We start from the raw sequence: 17,691 nt of genomic DNA, 5'->3' as shown, positions 1-17,691 counted from the left end.
GAATCTGGCTATAACATGGTGACTCAAATACCTATCTTTGACAAATGTAGGGGCCAGTAAACTTGAATGTGTGTGTGTGTGTGTGTGTGTGTGATTTGACTTTTCCCAGCAACACCATGAGGTAGGCAGGAAATAATATTTTTATCCACATTTTATGATGAAGAGAAATTAAGTGACTCACTCAAATTCTCAAGATGGTGAGCAATGAATTTGAATTCCAGACACTCAGGTTTGTGTCTATTTTCTGTTCCTCTATAATATGCCAGTACTTTGTACAACTACTCAGAATGGACGTCATAGTGTGTGTGGAGACTAGGTGAGGAAAATTTCATGTTTCCCCCTCCTCTTAAAAAGTTGGTTGGCTTGGCCAGATGAAATGGTTCACGTCTGTTAACTCCAGTGCTTTGGGAAGTGAAGGTGGGAGGATCACTTGAGGTCAGGAGTTTGAAATCAGAGTGGGCAACAGAGTGAGACCATATCCCTACCAAAAATTTTAAAAATTAGCTGGGCATGGTGGCTCATGACTGTAGTACTAGTTACCCCAGAGGCTGAGGTGGGAGGATTGCTCAAGTCTGCTATGATGGTGCCACTGCACTCCAGCCTAGATGACAGAGCAAGATGCTGTCTCAAAAACAAAAACAAACAAACAAAAAAACAGTTGGCTGGCCTTTTAGTGAGTTAACTTTCTCTCCTCCTCCAATGGTTGCAAAGCCTCAGAGCTTTGTAGAAGGGCTTCCGAAAGGTTTAGTGGCTGCCCGGTCTTGTCAGTGGGGGCAGCTAATGACCCCTAAGGGCACATTGCCCTTCAGTGTGTAGGAAGTCTTGGAGCACCATGTTCCTCCCTCCTCTGTGAGATGCTGAGAACCTCCAGGGTGCTCCTTTTATTTTTTTTTATATTGATGCCCAGGGCCCTGCAACACAATCCACATTATTCAGAATCCTTCATGCCCCATCCCCAAGCCCAGCAACAGGATGTTTGCAGTATTAGTCACTCACTCAAAGAATATTCAATTCTTTCTGTGCATCTTTCTTTTTGTTCTACCAGGTTTTTTTTTTCTCAGCTTTTTAGGAAAAAAGTAATATGACACATTTACCTCCAAATGTGGAGGTGGATGCCTCAGCAAGAGGCACTCAGGAAAAAAATGCATTTGAAAACTGCAGTTTTTGGCTGCTGGTGCCAGATACAGCCACCTCATCTCTTGCTTGAAACCCAAACAGGGTGACTGCCAGTCAGGGATTCCAACCAGCTGGTGGGATTGGCCTAAAGCATCTGACAAAGGGATCCCTTTCCTCAACAGCAACTTCCCCACCTCTTTCTCTCTCCTTTTTGCTTGAGAACGCAGTTTTGCACTTGTCCTTCATACCAATAACTGGAGGGTGGGAATTATTCAGAAAGCCTGTGTTCGACACCCCATCTGTTCATTTCTGACAGCAATATATAATGTAAGGCTATAAAAACTTGAAAAATAATGCAACATAAAAAGGGATTGACTCAGCTCCAAGAGGCCATAAATGGTAACAAATACCACTGGATGATTTATTTCATGCTGCAATCTTTACAGTAAGTCATCTTTCAGACATTTCCTTGTGACAGGTTTTAATAATATTAATGCCCAGAGCAATCCAAATCATCGCCAATAGACGTATTTATCAAGCTGCCAATCCGAGTAAATGAAATTCTATAAGCAATAATGTAACATGTTTAAAAGAAGCTAATAAAACAAGTCAGCAGAGAAATATTACTTCAAAGTATTCTCTCCCTCTAATCCAGTCCTGCATGTTATACAGCCAAAATGCAAATCTTTCCACACTTGATTTATTGCTCCAAAAATACCAATGACCTTTTCCCAAGCTTCTGTATATTCACTTTCATACATTCATAAAGCCTGCAGTACATCCTGCCAGAGTTGCTGTACGCTGGAGTGCTTAGCATTTATTGTTATGTTTGTCTTGCTTTTACGCAAGTACTTGATTGGAGGTTGGAGTGAATAACATCTAAGTTTCCAAGCCTTATTAAAATGTAACAAATACCCAAACCATAAACCAATCTTTTACAGTGCCCACTCGAGGCAGGCCTTCCGGAAGATCTGAGAAAGTGACTTGAGCAAAGTCCTAGTGATTTACTATTATAGTTGCCAGGTAAATTTCACCTGAGGGAAAGCCAATCAGGTTTGCTTTGCTTTGTACTAATTTTTTCTTATTCCTACAGATCACAGAACGCCAGCTGTTGAAGCATTCGGCATTTCAAATGCAGCTCAAGACCTGCCTCCTGCAGGAAGCCTTCCTTATTAATTTCCCCAATTTTCTGATCTCTAGCACAATACCTGCCCCATCCCTCAACACAGCTTTCTCATGAATAAATTCATGAAAGCACAACGCATCTCAAAGGCACTCAACAAATATTAGATGGAAATATGCTCTGCATTAATTTATTCAATCGATTCTGCAATTAATTGATAGCTAATTTTTCTTGCATACCAGACATACATTTCTCAAGGTTAGATTTATACCACAAGTGTGTGCTATACCACTGAGTACCTAGTAGGTATGGCAAACGTAATTTTATATAAAATTACAGCATATATGGGTATATATATAACCTAAAAATATATTTTTATATATCATATATTTCATATATGTGCGTATACACACACACATACATATATGCCTGAATTGCACAAGTACTTGATTGGCAGCTGCAGTGAATAACGTCTAAATTTCCAAGCCTTATTAAAATGCAAGAAATACCCAAGCCATAAACCAATCTTTTATGGTGCCCACTCAATGTAGGACTTCCAGAAGATCTGAGAAAGTGACTTCAGCAAAGTCCCGATGATTTGCTATCATAGTTGCTAAGTAAATTTCACCTGAGAGGAAAGCCAGTCTGAATTTTCCTATATATAAAATTGTTCGTATATAATATATATAAAACATATATTATATAATGTATTAAAATGTATTATATATTTATATACATATACAATATAAATATATTTTATATAAAATACGTAAATACTTTTCAGCATTATCCTATCAATTAGGGCAGATATGTATGTATAACTATATTTTATATATATAAAATATACACATATGTCCTAATTGATGTGATAATGCTTAAAAGTATTTATTTACTATGACTATTGTTCTTGTGCTTATTTGGAATAAATCCTTTGGAGTCTCTTCCAAGTCCATATCTGCACTCCTTTACTTCTTTGAGAACTATTTCATCCCCTACCCAATGGTCAAGTTTGTTCCCAATGTCTCCATTTCCTGATATAACACAGAAAGCTGACTTGAACTGAGTCAGTTGGATACTCTCTTCTTGTCATGAGAAACTGGGAAACTGAGAAGCTAGTCACCTAGTTTGTGACAGGGACAACCATCTGCTGCTTTACAGAGGTAAAGAGAGCCTTTGTATGGAGGGTGAGGTCTACACCACAGCTCACATGGACCCGTGGTAGAGTGCAGCTGACAGAGCAGCCTCCTTGGGTGGGGCACACAGACTTCCCATTCCTGGTTCCAGTCTCACCTGAAGGCCAACATCACTTTCTCCCTTAGAGTTTTTCTGATCTGAAATTCCTTATCAGAAATTTTCTTGTCTTTATTTTTAATTGGTTTCTCTTACTTGCAACTAATTGGGCATTATTTTAAATACTTTTATTGCTAAATCAGCTTTTTAAAATACCACATAAGAGACATATTTTTGTTTGAAAAGAGATCATTCTTTATAATGAGAAGCTAGATATTGTTGGGATGTTAATAAAATACAAAGTCCTTTTTATCTTGGTAATCTGGGGTATTTAGAGTTGAGTTTTGGGATACTCTTGGAATGCAGTGAGAATTTATTAGGCAAAGATGGGAAGACAGAAGCACATTCTGTGTATACACACAGGACCAAGGCAGATAAGAAGTATAATGCATATTTGGACAAGTGAGAGGGTAGAATATAGTTCGAGTTTAGAGGGCTTTTGAGAGATAGGAGCTATATGATAACGGGCATTGTTAAGGATTTTGATCTCATTCTCAAGGGCATGGAGAAACCATTCCAGGGAAGCAGTATTTCACATTTTCATTTTTTATGCATCCCTCAAGCTGTGATATAAAAATGGAGAAGAAGGGACAAGTGTAGATATGGGAAGACCACACCAGAGGATATTTCAGTGTTTGTCTAGGAAGAGAAGACAGTAGCTTGATTTGGGATTAGAATTAAAAATGGAAAAACTAGGCCAGGTGTGGTGGCTCATGCCTGTAATCCCAGCACTTTGGGAGGCCGAGGCAGGAGGATCACCTGAGATCAGAAGTTTGAGACCAGCCTGGCCAACATGGTGAAACTCCATCTCTACTAAAAATACAAAAATCATCTGGGTGTGGTGGTGGACGCCTGTAATCTCAGCTACTTGGGAGGCTGAGGCACGAGAATCGCTTGAACCCAGGAGGCAGAGGTTGCAGTGAGCCAAGACCATGCCATTGCACTCTAGCCTGGGCGACAAGAGTGAAACTCCATCCCAAAAAAAAAAAAAAAAAAAAAAAAGAGTAAAAACTAGAGATTTAAGAAATCCTTAGGAATAAAATAGAGAAAGCAAGAGGCTTGACTGAATTGAGGAGAGAAACCCTTCTCACATCTTCCTCACTTGATTCTATGAATCCTTACCCCAACTGCTAGCCCAGATGTGAGGAATCTGCAGCCCCGGCTGGGTTCACTGTGGATCGTCTGCTTTGCCCTTCATTTTTGCTTATTTTAGAGTGTGTTTCTAAGTGCAGGTAACAGAGAGTTAGAGAGAAATCAGGTGCTTGGCAAAAGTGTTGATTTTATAATTGCATTCTCTAATTTGGTATAGTAAATTATTTTTCCAGAATCCAGTTGCTCTTCCTACTTCTCCGTTTCTTCTCTTGTCTCCTCATCTCCTTTCTGCTTCAGTGCTCCCATCACCAACATCTGGCCTTGTGTGTGTGCTGTGATTCTCAGGGTGGAAACAGGCCAGCCAGGGTGTATATTATTAGACAAGGGTTTGAAGAAGCCTCTTATCCCCTGACATTTTTATATCCATACCTACATACACACCTACCTTGGAAAGTACTGTTTCATCTCTTCTCTACTCTCATTTCTTGGCTTGAAAAAATGCCAGAACCAAATGTAGTGGCTGCAAGGTGAACTGAAGGAGAGGAAAGGAGGAAGAAGGGGGAGGAGGAGGAGAACTTGAGGCAGCGCCACAGATCTGGAGGTGGGGATAAGAATGTCTGGTGACAGAGCACCTCATTAGGAATGCCTACCTTGCCCTACCTCCAAGAAAGAACATGGTTCTAGATGGGAAGATAGACCTTGAAAGACTGTTGGAAGGAGGGATAGAATCAGGGTTGACAGAGATGATCTGCTTGTGTAATTATACAAACATGTTTCTTCTGTGATCTTATTCCTGATTCCCTAAAGACTGAGAGTCCTCTGACATAGCTCTTTGACTTTGAAAAACAGAAAAATGTAAAAGCCACCCAGGATGGTTCCTTGTCTGTTTTCTTTTTTAACACATTCACCCAAATCTGTCCCGATTAGCTGTAAAGAAACACAGATAGAATCTATATAGAGAAGTCAAAGCCTTATGCCAGTGGGTTCATAGATTTTGTATTTTTGCTCAGCTCAGAACTTGTCCTGTGTCGGCCTAGGGGATGCATGATGGAAATCGATTAGTTTGAGTGGGACCTCGGTGGCTGTGGGCAGGAGATACTGGAACTGTTCCTGGAAGACTAAACTCACAAGCCAAGCAGATACTTGACCTGGCCCTAAAAATCCCTTCAAATTGTCTTTTGCCTCTGAGCTATCTCTAAGTCTCTTAAAACTGGTTTCCAAGGCTGATCCATTAAAGAATTTCTCAAAGGAATAAAACAGAAGTCAAGTGAGAAAAAAGAAAGCACGTTGCCCATGGTCCTGGCAGCAGATACCTATGCTGTGGGCAACAGCTGAAACCAGGGATTTTTAGAAGGAAGATCTCTGGATATTTATATTTATACCTAAACAGTGTAAAATCCAGGCACCAGGCTTGACTGAGTATAAAATCAAACAATATTTCAGTTGAAGCAAAGCTAGCTAATCTGCACGAAAATATTTTTCATAAAAATATTATTCTATGAACTAGAAATTTTAATGTGCTCTTTACTTGTAATAAAATGTGAATATAAAGGTATTAATCATAATTATTACATGCAATAAGTAAATAAAAACTGGACATTTTTATTTTGGAAGGTCATTTGCATTGCTCTCAATTACAAAGCCCTATCACTGGATTAAAAGGCCACTTTGAATCAAAGTCTGTAAACTTTGCCACTCCTTATTTTTAGCTATTCTAGATCTTCCAGTATATATATAATATATCTGTAATGTGTGTGTGTGTATATATATATCTCTGTAACGTATATATATTATATATGATGACATATATAAAACACTATTATATATCTGTAATATATATTATATATCTGTAATTATATATGTAATGTATGTATGTATTGGTATGTATAAATAAGTCATACATATGTGTGTATATATACACACACATACATGTGATTTATTTTGGTTGATTCTTATGTATCAACACCAAAATCTTTCCCTAAAGAGTAATTTATCTGCAATATATGCACTAGCAATTCTAATAAAATGCATTAAAATATTTATTCCATTATCTAAACAGAACATTTTAGAAGTTTGAGACGGACAGAAAATGGCAGCTTCTTTCACATTTATACATGGCCTTATGATTTTTTTTAACTAGCTTTTTCCCCACTGGTACCTTAAATGTAGATGAGATATAATACCACCTACATTCATTAGGAGGAAACCAGGAAGCAGAAGGGCAACAACCTGGCTGCGTTATGGTTGGAAGTGGGCTTAGAACCCCTCTGGGAGGAACAGAGGGGTTCTAAGGAAGGAACAGAACCCCTCTGGTGGAACAGAGAGCAGGGAGGGAAAGGGACGTTCAAGGAGAAGAATCTGTTAAAGGTGCCTTTTCTTAACCTTCTCTCGGCAAGAAAGGTTTTCCCAATTAAATGGGGACTGTTACACACTCCATACTCATTTGTTCTTGATGTTTATTTTAAAAGGTATAAATAACTGTACGAAAGCCAATAATATATTGTGTTGGGTAAGCTAATAATCTATAGTGTTGGGTAAACAGCCTTTATATTTGATGCTAAATTGAGGAGGACAATAATGGTTGTGTCCTCACCTAACCCACAGAGCCCCAAACACTCCTCATGGGATGAAGCCCGGCTCAGGGATGATGCCACCAAGACCTCCTGCCCAGGGAGGGCACGTGGTGGCACCTGTGCCTGGGACATCACATGAATGTCCTGCCACTCTGTACCATCCTTGAGTGAGGGTAGAGTGGCGTTCCCACTATGACCCTGTGAGCAGGGGAAACTCCAGATTTTAAAATGAAAATGAGGGCTTATTTCTTATCTTTACATAAGGACTGCCCCCCACAGAATTCTATATAATAATCTACTAATTTAGAGTGTAAAACAGAATAGCATTTAGGAAAAAAAAATGATTTCCACATGTTTTAAGGAACATGACTATTGCTTAAAGCGAGATGGACTTATAAATAAAAAAGAATGGTGACTACTTGGCTTTTCCTGGGGCTTTGAAGAGAATTGAGTAGGTTTCCAGGGAGTCAGATTATTTGGTTTACTTCTTAGCACTATCTGCAGCAATATTTCAGAGTGAAATAAGTAAAATATCTGTTCCTTTTCATTTGGCAGCAGAAAAGATCTAGGGAAAAAAATAAATAAGAAATATGTAATCCCCACGGTGTAATCCCACGGTATGGAAACTCACTTCTCTTAAATACCTCCCTCTGGCATAATTGACTTTTCATGTGCATTTTAATAATGATATTTCAGCAGGTTGCAAGAGATTTTTTTTTCTCCTGTTGTTGTTGTTGTAAATTATGACTTGGAAAAAAAGTGTTATAAATCTAATTACATTTTCACTTATATTAACAAGTCAGCACAATCTTCCAGCATGTTTACCAAGCAATTCCAATATTTACAGCTGACCTAATTGGTTGTGGGGTAGAAGCAATGAACAATATTTTATTGTCCTGATCGTTGCGCATGTGCTTAAGACAGCTGCCAACTTGTAAAGCTGCCCAGCAACCCTGAAGTTCTGCCTGCCTTGTGCTTGCAGTCCTCAGCCAGCTGTGGAACAGAGAGCAGGGAGAGAAAAGGGCATTCAAGGAGAAGAATTTGTTAAAAGTGCCTTTTCTTAACCCTCTCTTAGCAAGAAAGATTTTCCCAATTAAATGGGGATTGTTACAGACTCCACACTCACTTGTTCTTGATGTTTATTTTAAAACATATAAATAATTGTATAAAAGCCAATAATATATTGTGTTGTGTAAGCCAATAATTTATAGTGTTGGGTAAACAGCCATTATGTTTGATGCTAAGTTGAGGAGGACAATTATGGTTGTGTCTTTGACTTTCACTATCAAAACTGGTGTGGTCTTAGGAGCCAAGCATGGGTCTAATATAGGTGGAGAATTCTTACATTCTCATATCTTTAAAGAAAGGGGTGGGGGTGGGGGCCAGGGGAAGGAAAGAAAGAAAGTAATTATTCTTAGTAGGCAAGGACCACATTGCTTCCTGGGGAGAATGAGACAGGGTCTACCTCTCTTATTACTAAAGGTGAGTTCTGCTGCCACTTTGCCACCCCCACAAGATGTAAATTGTTGGGGTTTTTTGTTTGTTTGGTTGGTTAGTTTATTTTTTGAGATGGAGTTTCGCTCTTGTTGCCCAGGCTGGAGTGCAATGGTGCAATCTTGGCTCACTACAACCTCCACCTCCCAGGTTCAAGCGATTTTCCTGCCTCAGCCTCCTGGGTAGCTAGGATGACAGGTGTGACGGGGTTTCACCATGTTGGCCAGGCTGGTCTCAAACTCCTGACCTCAGGTGATTCACCCACCTTGGCCTCCCAAAGTGCTGGGATTACAGGCATGAGCTATTGCGCCCAGCCCAAGAAGTTAATTGAAATAACATTCATCTCTAAGTCCTCTGTCTTACCTACTCAAAATATTGGTGTTAGCACAAATGCAGAATTTTAATATTAGCAAAAAGCTGCTTTGCGGTGACTCTCCAGACCTTGACTTCAATTATTTTATGGGAAACTCCTGACTCTTGTGTAGTGATAATTGCTAGCATTTATTGAATGCTTACTACTCAATGCTGGGAACTTCTCTCAAAGTCTTATACTTAATCTTCTCATCATTTCTATGAGATTGTATTATTTATTTTACTGGATGGGGGATCTGAGCCACAGGACAGTAAGTGACTTGCTCATGGTCACAGAGCATGAACATCACAGAGCTGTGATCTGACACTCTACAGTTTACTGCTGGAGCCCCGACCATAGTTACAGGGCGGGGCGGCATCCCCCTTTATCTCTCTTTCTGAAGCCAAAAAGCTAACATAGCATAGCATGCGATAGGCTTCGAGATGTGGTATTGGATGTACATAGAAGACTCTTATTGGATGTTGCCTAAAATTATACCTCCCCTATACGTTGCTACCTGAAATTTGTTAGTTAGGGCTTTGTTCCTTAGCTGAAGTCCCTGATCCATGATGAAAGGGAAGCTGCCCCAGAAGGGTTAATATTTTATTCTTCTGTTTTTGCAAATGAAGTTTTAGATAATAGATGCTGATGAGGACATTTAAATACCTGGGGACTGTGAGCCCCTGAGAAAGATGATGATAAGGTGTTACTCAGAGGGCAAATAACACAAAGTGAAAATCAGTGCGATTTGCCTACTTCACATTTTTTTTTCTTGGAAACTATGCAAGTCATGTCTCAAGGCCTTGAAGAGAGTTTTACTTAGAAACAGTGACTAAGCTTCGCATAACCTTCACCTTGTCTTATAGAGTTGGTCTTTTATATATGACCCTAAACAGACAAGGTCTCATTCCTGCCTTTTAGGAGATTATAAATGAAATGAAGAATAAAAGCATGCAAATACTAGTTAACTAATGCAAATAAATATATGCGCTCAGTAAATGATCAGTCATCCCATAGTAATTTTTATCGCAATGATCTGAGGGCCACTTCCTCATCTTAGCACCCAGCCAAATCAATTTCCATACCCGTAATTCCAGGAGAATTTGTTTTTAGTTTTTTAAAAGACCTGTCCACAGACTCACAAAGATATTTACAAAATGCCTTGTCTCTCCTTTATTATAGTCTGTGAAGCTAGGCAGGATGAGGGAGATGACAGTAACGAAGAGAGATGCTGACTTTTCTATGGTACAATTCTGATGCTTTTAAGAAGCCCGAAGGTATTTTTCTGCTATTTTTAAGCAATAACAATAAAATTTTGTTTGTTAATCTAAAGAATCAGATTATTCAATACATACTTGATGAATTATTGCTCTCTCTCTCTCTCTCTATGTATATATATATATGGTACTTTGCTAGGATTGTGGCACATTGCTTCCCAAAAATGGGATTTTCACCTATGAATACAAAATAAGAACTAGAAAAGAGGTATTTAGAGGATCTGAAGGAAAATATCTAGTCATCTTTTCAAAATTCTTATTCCTATATTCCCTGCCACCCTAATTCTTTCATCTGTCTTTGGAACTCAGGCTCATTGTGATTAAAAGTATAGTTTTTATATGTATATGTGTACATATATTTTCAATCCTACCTCTAGATTATCCCTATAATTATATGTGAATATATTTAGTCCGGCTGTCTTCTTTGGTCTTGCTATTGAGACCTGATGAAGGTATTTATTAAACTTCATTGCAGACACATAGCCCTGCTAGGGATTCTGGTGGTCCCAAATTATACCATCAATTAAAATGAGAGAAAGCATTTTTTAAAGGTTCTAAAATCTCAGGTGGAAAACCATAGAATGGGAAACATAAGTGCCAATTGGACTCTTGGGGAAAGGTAACTCTGGAAGATGAAATACTGGCCATACAATGTTAAGTGAATGTAGATTTCCAGAACATGATTTGAAATGCTACAGTAAAGGCATCACTCAATAGGCATATATGAATGAAAGAACCAGAGAATGCTTTTGATTTACTAGTTATGGGCTACATTAGACTCAAATAGGAAAGTCTATGCTTGTCTGGAGTGAAAGTAGTTTTAAAAGCTTAATATAAAATAAGAAGGGATAAAAGGAATTGCTCAGATAATCTCATCTGATCAGTTTCTGTAGAAAGCTCAGCTATGACATGAAAAGAGCCATGTACGGTGATTTGTATCCGATCTTCTGCCCCCACTAGGTGGACTCAGAGGCTGGCTCTCAGTAGGAGTTCAGACATCACTGAGGCTAAAAGATGGGGATTCTCTTGCCTGAATAGTTTGGAACACAGAATTCGATAAAGTGTACAGAACTGAGAGTAAAAAGGGAGGAAGGGCTCAGCTTCTTTTCCTGAGACAAGAGGGTATGTATGGCAGAGGGGGCATGAAAATGAGAGGTCATAGGGACAGGTGTCTCAGGAGTCATGCATGAGCATAAATTATGTAGGGCTGGAAATAGATGTGCGAGAAAAGAAACAAACAACTTATCCCGGTTGGATTGAACCTCTTACATCCTTACGGCCTGTGCACTACTTACTAGCAAGCTTCCAGCTTGGCAAAGCCTATCCTGGCAGTCCTTCTGGATAGGCTACAGTTTGGTTGGAAATGAAAGACTGCCATAGGATGACTGGAAGGCACTGGAAAATAGCCAAGGAAGGAGCTGGAATTGCCATGGAAAAGAATGTCCTGGAGGGAGAATGGCAAGCTATAGGCAGACTTGGACATGGCAAATTGACCTTACCAATGGGAACTACTGCATCGTAGATCTTCACTGAAAACCCTGCTGGTATGCTTATCAGGCTGGTGGTCTATAGATGGTGGTTGTAGACAGTGAATTAAATCTTGCAAGGTCTTGAACTCTGTAACCTCTCCACTAAAATGTGAAAGAAAGTGGTAGCAAAAACGTAGAAGTCTAAGAACCAGAGACATGACGGCAGAGGGTGACAGGAAATACAATGACAACAACAGCATGAAACATTTTTCACTTGCTGTATTTTCACTATGTATATTAGGCACTACATAAGAATTGAATCAGTCCTGTCTCAACCAATCCTCACAACATTTCAATTACATTCTAATGTCATCTCATTTTACAGATGAGAAAACTGAAGCTTACAAGCTAAGAAGTTGGCGATCTGGAGCTCATGTCTGCCATAGGTGCTATTGCTCATGGCTAATATTTGTGAACCACTTATCCTTGAAAGAACTAAGGCTGGCTTGGACATTGGCAAAGAGAGAAAAAAATAGCATTTATGGTCCCTGGTATCTGTAAAAGAACATAAAGAGGATGGAGATGAAGTTGATATTATAAATGTGATCTCATTCATAGATACCATTAAGACATGGTGAGAAGAGATGTTATATGGAAAAGTATTTAGATTTCAATATGGGCCATAAGTTGACTTAAGCAGACCCAATAGGTAGAATTTCCAGGGAAAGTGTGATAGGGCCAAACAAAACAAGCATTTCTATTAAAAACGTTTTCCTCTCCTGGCCCAGGTCTGTTATACAATGCTTGGAAATTTCTGCCTTGTTTCGCTGATTAAATATCTTTCACTACTCACTTGAGATTATTCACACCTACTTTTTAGAAAGCTGGATAATTTATTGTGGTTATGGTGTTATTAGTCACAACATCATACAAATCAGTTGTATCTAAACCTTTTCTTTCTAATATCTAATTAAAATCAGTTTTACTAAAGAAGAGAGTTTTGATAGAGAAGAAGCAGAGAATAGTAAATAATTGTGTAATAGGTAGAATGGGCAAAACTGTCCTAACACCCAAAGTGGAATGGCCAAGGTAAAGAAATTGGAAGCTAGGACCAGGGAGCTCCAGAAATGAATGAGATTCATTTTCACTTACTATAAAACACTGCACAGGTCTAACTTTATCTCCCTGAAAAGAAACAGGAAATACTTTCTTTCTCTTATATCATATGATCCCTTGATTTAAGGACATAAAATTCAAGCAAATAGAGCTAATGTTTGTATACTTATTCATTCAACAAATATATATTTAACTACCATCTATTAAACAGTCTTTTGTGTGCTAGCCTGACAACATAACTGCTATTTATAACATTGCTTATTCTATGGGAAAAGAAAGACATCAGGGATACCATAAAATATTGGATAATAACTTTTGTATAAGTTAGGGCTGTCTGTAGTGCTTTAAGTACTAAGAATAGAAAATAGTAGTTTCTGAACTTACTGGAAAACCCACTGGTGGCCTGAAGATTACATCTTTAAAAATATCAAGTTCATTGTCAGCAAAACTATAAATAATAATATGTTGCTTTTGGTTTGTGAATATAAGACTATTAATGCATAAAAATGGATCACAAATAGCACATAGCACATACTTTACATTTTTTTTTTCCAAAAATGCCTACTAGTCTCTATTAAGCCATCCAGTTTATTTTACCACTCATTGTTGTTATGGCAAACATAGATCCTCTAGACATATGTTGCCAATTTGCTAGCTGGAACTCCCTTTGTCCTACAACATAAACACAAAACAAACACAAACTGTTTTCTACGGTACTAAGTGGGAGTACTCTACCACTGACCCATTAACACGGTACGTAAGTCACCTGAACTAACCAACTCTGTTGATGAAATATCACAGAGACTCACCCTCAAATGGAACATATTTGTTCAAGGATATACCACCATCTAAAAAACTCTGAAGCATGGCTCTCGTTTATTTCTTTAAAGCTCTTTAATTCATGCAAACCTACCTTGATTTTGAATTAAGAAGTGCAAGGGAATTAATCATCAGCTTTAGCAATCATCTTCATGGGTTACTATCACAATCTCTGTTCTACTTGGGGTCAAAAGCATATTTAGGGATCCCCAACCAGAAATAGGGCTGACAGACTGGGTCTACAGATGAACCAGGTTATCTGGATCCATTCTCCCTTTAGATGCCTGCTTTAAACCATTTTCTTGTTTATTACAGACGAGAATTAAAACCAATGGGAAAAATTCTGATATGTTAAATTATTTTTGTTTTTACAGCTGTGCTAAAGAATAGAAAGAAAAGCCAGTGAAACTGAACGGGTAAAATTACATTTGAGAATTTTCTGTGGCGTTTGATTATCTATGGCTCGCCAACCCTTTACCATCACAGAGAAGACGTGGGAGAGAATAAACAAAAGCACAAACATGATTGGAGCATTTTCTGTGTTATCACATATGTTGTCTTTATGTCTTCACAAACAATTTTCAAGTTTGAATCATGTTTTTATAACAACTTTGCATTAACATAAACATAGTGTACACACACATGCATGCATGCACAATACCAAAATCCAAGACTGTGTTCTTGATAAATTTGAGACTTTCCCACGACACTCTACTGTGCATTCTCTCCTCTCGTCAGGCTGGCTAGCTGCTGCATGGAAAATGCCACATTCCCCCCAGGCTTTATCCATGTTACACTATTCACAGAAGTTGAGATTCCCACTGTCTCCCACCTTTCTAAATCCCACCCCCAACAGGAAGCTTTCTAGAACAATCTTTCCAGCTCTCATTGACCTCGTCTTCCCCTACCTTCTGCCAGAACCATCAATGTAGCACTTGAAAGACTACCACTTTATTTGGCTTCTGATTGATTAACTGATTGGCTTTTATTATGTGTTTATTTTGAAGTGCAAAAATTTTTTATTGTGAAAGTTTTCCAACTTCTTTCCCTTGTACTTTTTAGGAAAGAAAAATTAACCTCTCTTTTCTGTATATTTGTACTGATGCATAATATTTGTACATATTTATGGGATACACGTGATATTTTGATATGTGTGTAGAATGTGTAATGATCAAGTCAAGGTATTTAGAATACCCATCACCTCACGAGTGAACCCTTTCTTTGCATTGGGAGCATTTTACATCTTCTCTTCCAGTAATTTTGAAATATGCTATATATTGTTATTAACTATAGTCACTTTACGGTGCTGTCAAAAACTATCACTTATTCTTTCTTTGGCCTCTGATTCATTTTATGTGAATCCATCTTGTTTACCCATCTAGACAGCATGGAAGTTGAAACATGATTTCTATATTTACAAAAGCATCAAGCATGGTGCCTACTTAGCACGTACAGGCTACTCAATAAATGCCTATTTACCAAGGATTTTTGGAGAAAAAGCATCTGCAGATTCCAGTGCTCATCTGTGACTGTTTTGTTGTTGGAAATAGCCAGGCAAAATTTGGGTCCCTGAAATGCCCCCAAGACCTTTCCTTCAACTAGTTCTCGGTGCTTTCCCATAGGCTATCTCATCCACTTTATAAAATTTGGGATTGGAAGGCAGGAAGGGCGCAAACTGTAATTCCCGGACTTTTATATTGCTCTTAGAAAGTGCATAAAAGGGAGGGAAAATTGGTGGCTCAGATGTTTGAATCCAACCCCACCTTTGGGAGGGTACAGGAAAATTTCCATTAACCAGACCCAACAATCCAGAATCCTCAGGTAAACAGAAGAGGACTCTGTGTGTGCTAAAAGAAATAGGTAAATTGTATCAAAACCAAGTACAAGTAAAAGATTTATTGCAAAATCTACATCATTGGAAGGCTCTGCACTTATTACACTCTCAGCCCAATTCTAAATACCTTCCTCGCTATGAGAATTGATCATTGCAATAATAAGCAGCATTTAATGAGGACATACGAGCAGCTGGGAATCAAGCAAAGTGATTCCTTGGTACCCTTTGACCAACAGCTCCCCATTTCCCCCACCCACCACTTCTGAAAATCACCATTCCACTCTGTTCCTATGAGTTTGGCTATTTTAGAGTCCACATATAAGCGATATCGTGCAGTATTTCTTTTTCTGTGTCTGGCTTACTTCACTTAGCATAATGTGCTTTAGGTTCATCCATGTTGCTGCAAATGGAGGAATTTCCTTCTTTATTAGGAGTGAATAATATTCTGTGTGTGCGTATGACATTTCCTTTAACCATTCTTTTTTTTTTTTTTTTTTGACAGGTTCTTGCTCTGTCACTCAGGCTGGAGAGCAGTGGTATGAACACAACTCACTGTAACCTCAAACTCCCGAGCTCAAACAATCTTCTCATCTCAATAGCCCAAGTAGCTAGGACTACAGTTGTGTGCCACCAGGTCTGGCTTATTTTTTTTTTTTTAATTTTTGCAGAGATGGGGTCTTTCTATATTGCCCCAGGCTGGTCTTGAACTCCTGGGCTCAAGCAATCCTCCCAGCTCAGCCTCCTAAAGCACTGGGATTATAGGCATGAGCTGCTATGCCCAGCCCTATTCCATTCATTTTCTGAATAACACTTAGGTTGTTTCTATATCTTGGCTATTGCGAATAGTGCTGCAATGAACATGGGAGTACAGAATTGTCTTTGAAATACTGATTTTGCTTTCTTTGAATAAATGTCCAGAAGTAGGATTGCTGGATCATATAGTAGTTTTATTCTTAATTTTTTGAAGAACTTGCATATTGTTTTCCATACTGGCTGCAGCAGCAAAGTGCTTTAAATACCTAATCTCATGTAATCACTATAAAAAACCTACCAAATATTTGTAACATTATGTAATGCCAGAGTATAACGACTCTTTGATAATATATTTACCCTTAGATAATCACAGTTTTTAATCATCAAAGATCTTCCTGGTATATTATCCCTAATAAACTGAAATGTTGTCAAGATATTACAGAGTTATTTTCATTAAAGTTTCGAATGATAGAACTTTTGAATTGCCCCTCTAATTAAAATCAACTAAGCAGGTCACCCTCCTCCAACTCTTCTTTCTGGTTAGTGGAGGTTTTAGTGTACTAAAAGGCTGCAAGGAAAAGGGCAGGGAGGAGGGATTTGTTGCCCATATTTTGCAGATGCAAAAACTAAGACAATCACATCTTGAATGTATTGGAAATAGGGGATTGATTAACAATAGAAAAGCTATTTGGAGCTGCTAAAATTTGGCTCTAACTTACATTTCTAAAGTGCCTGAAAGGTGGTGTGAAAGAAAGTTGGGTATCTAACTTTTGGGTTATTATGGGTACAGATGTTTTGAGCAATGGAAGAAAGAGTTGTATTTGATTAGCTTAATGATATGGGCAAGGTGGAGATGATCTCATTTTGGGGAGGAACAATTCCATTGGTCAGTATAGGAGTTTATAAAGCAAATATTCTGGTTTAAATACAATATATATGGCCCACTGATTCTCAAAAAAACTATAGGAGACCAGGGTTCTCTGCAGCTTTTACCTGGTGGTGAAGTTTGATATGCTCGAAGTGCTTGCAGATACCCTTGGAGGAGAATCCTGCCCTGATATACGAGAGGAGATTCCCTTCAGACAATTTTTCATTCTCTTTACCGATGGCACTGCAATAGGATAGAAACCTCAGTGAGTTGGCACATCTCTTCACAAGGGACTGTTGGACTATTCCCCTTGGCTGAGCCATTTATAGACACTTGACTAGGGAAAGGCTGGGGAGTCTCAGCTATAGCCTAGTTCTAAGAGGATGAATTGTAGCAAACTCTTTGCTTTCCTTCTACAGAATTAGGGAGTGAGAGAGAATTTCAGTTCCATATGGTGTGTTTAAATTAAGTACCTACTCAGTAGCTGCTGCACCTTTCTAATCCATCACCCCTCC

At 38.5% G+C, this 17,691-nt stretch overlaps 1 protein-coding gene across 2 annotated transcripts in view; it reads right to left on the bottom strand.

Annotated features, from left to right (window-relative positions):
* Positions 1-17,691, bottom strand: part of KCNU1 (potassium calcium-activated channel subfamily U member 1) — a 157,972-nt gene that overhangs the window by 60,287 nt on the left and 79,994 nt on the right. For both annotated transcript variants that reach the window (XM_016959328.4, XM_054656647.2), the window contains exon 19: positions 17,302-17,419. In XM_016959328.4, the coding sequence (XP_016814817.2) occupies positions 17,302-17,419 (118 nt within the window). The remainder of the gene's footprint in view (positions 1-17,301; positions 17,420-17,691) is intronic.

The sequence above is a fragment of the Pan troglodytes genome, chromosome 7 (assembly GCF_028858775.2).
Source record: "Pan troglodytes isolate AG18354 chromosome 7, NHGRI_mPanTro3-v2.0_pri, whole genome shotgun sequence".
In the NCBI taxonomy this organism is placed as follows: Eukaryota; Metazoa; Chordata; class Mammalia; order Primates; family Hominidae; genus Pan; species Pan troglodytes.
Note: the sequence above shows the minus strand (reverse complement) of the source record. Positions and strands in the feature narration are given on the sequence as shown.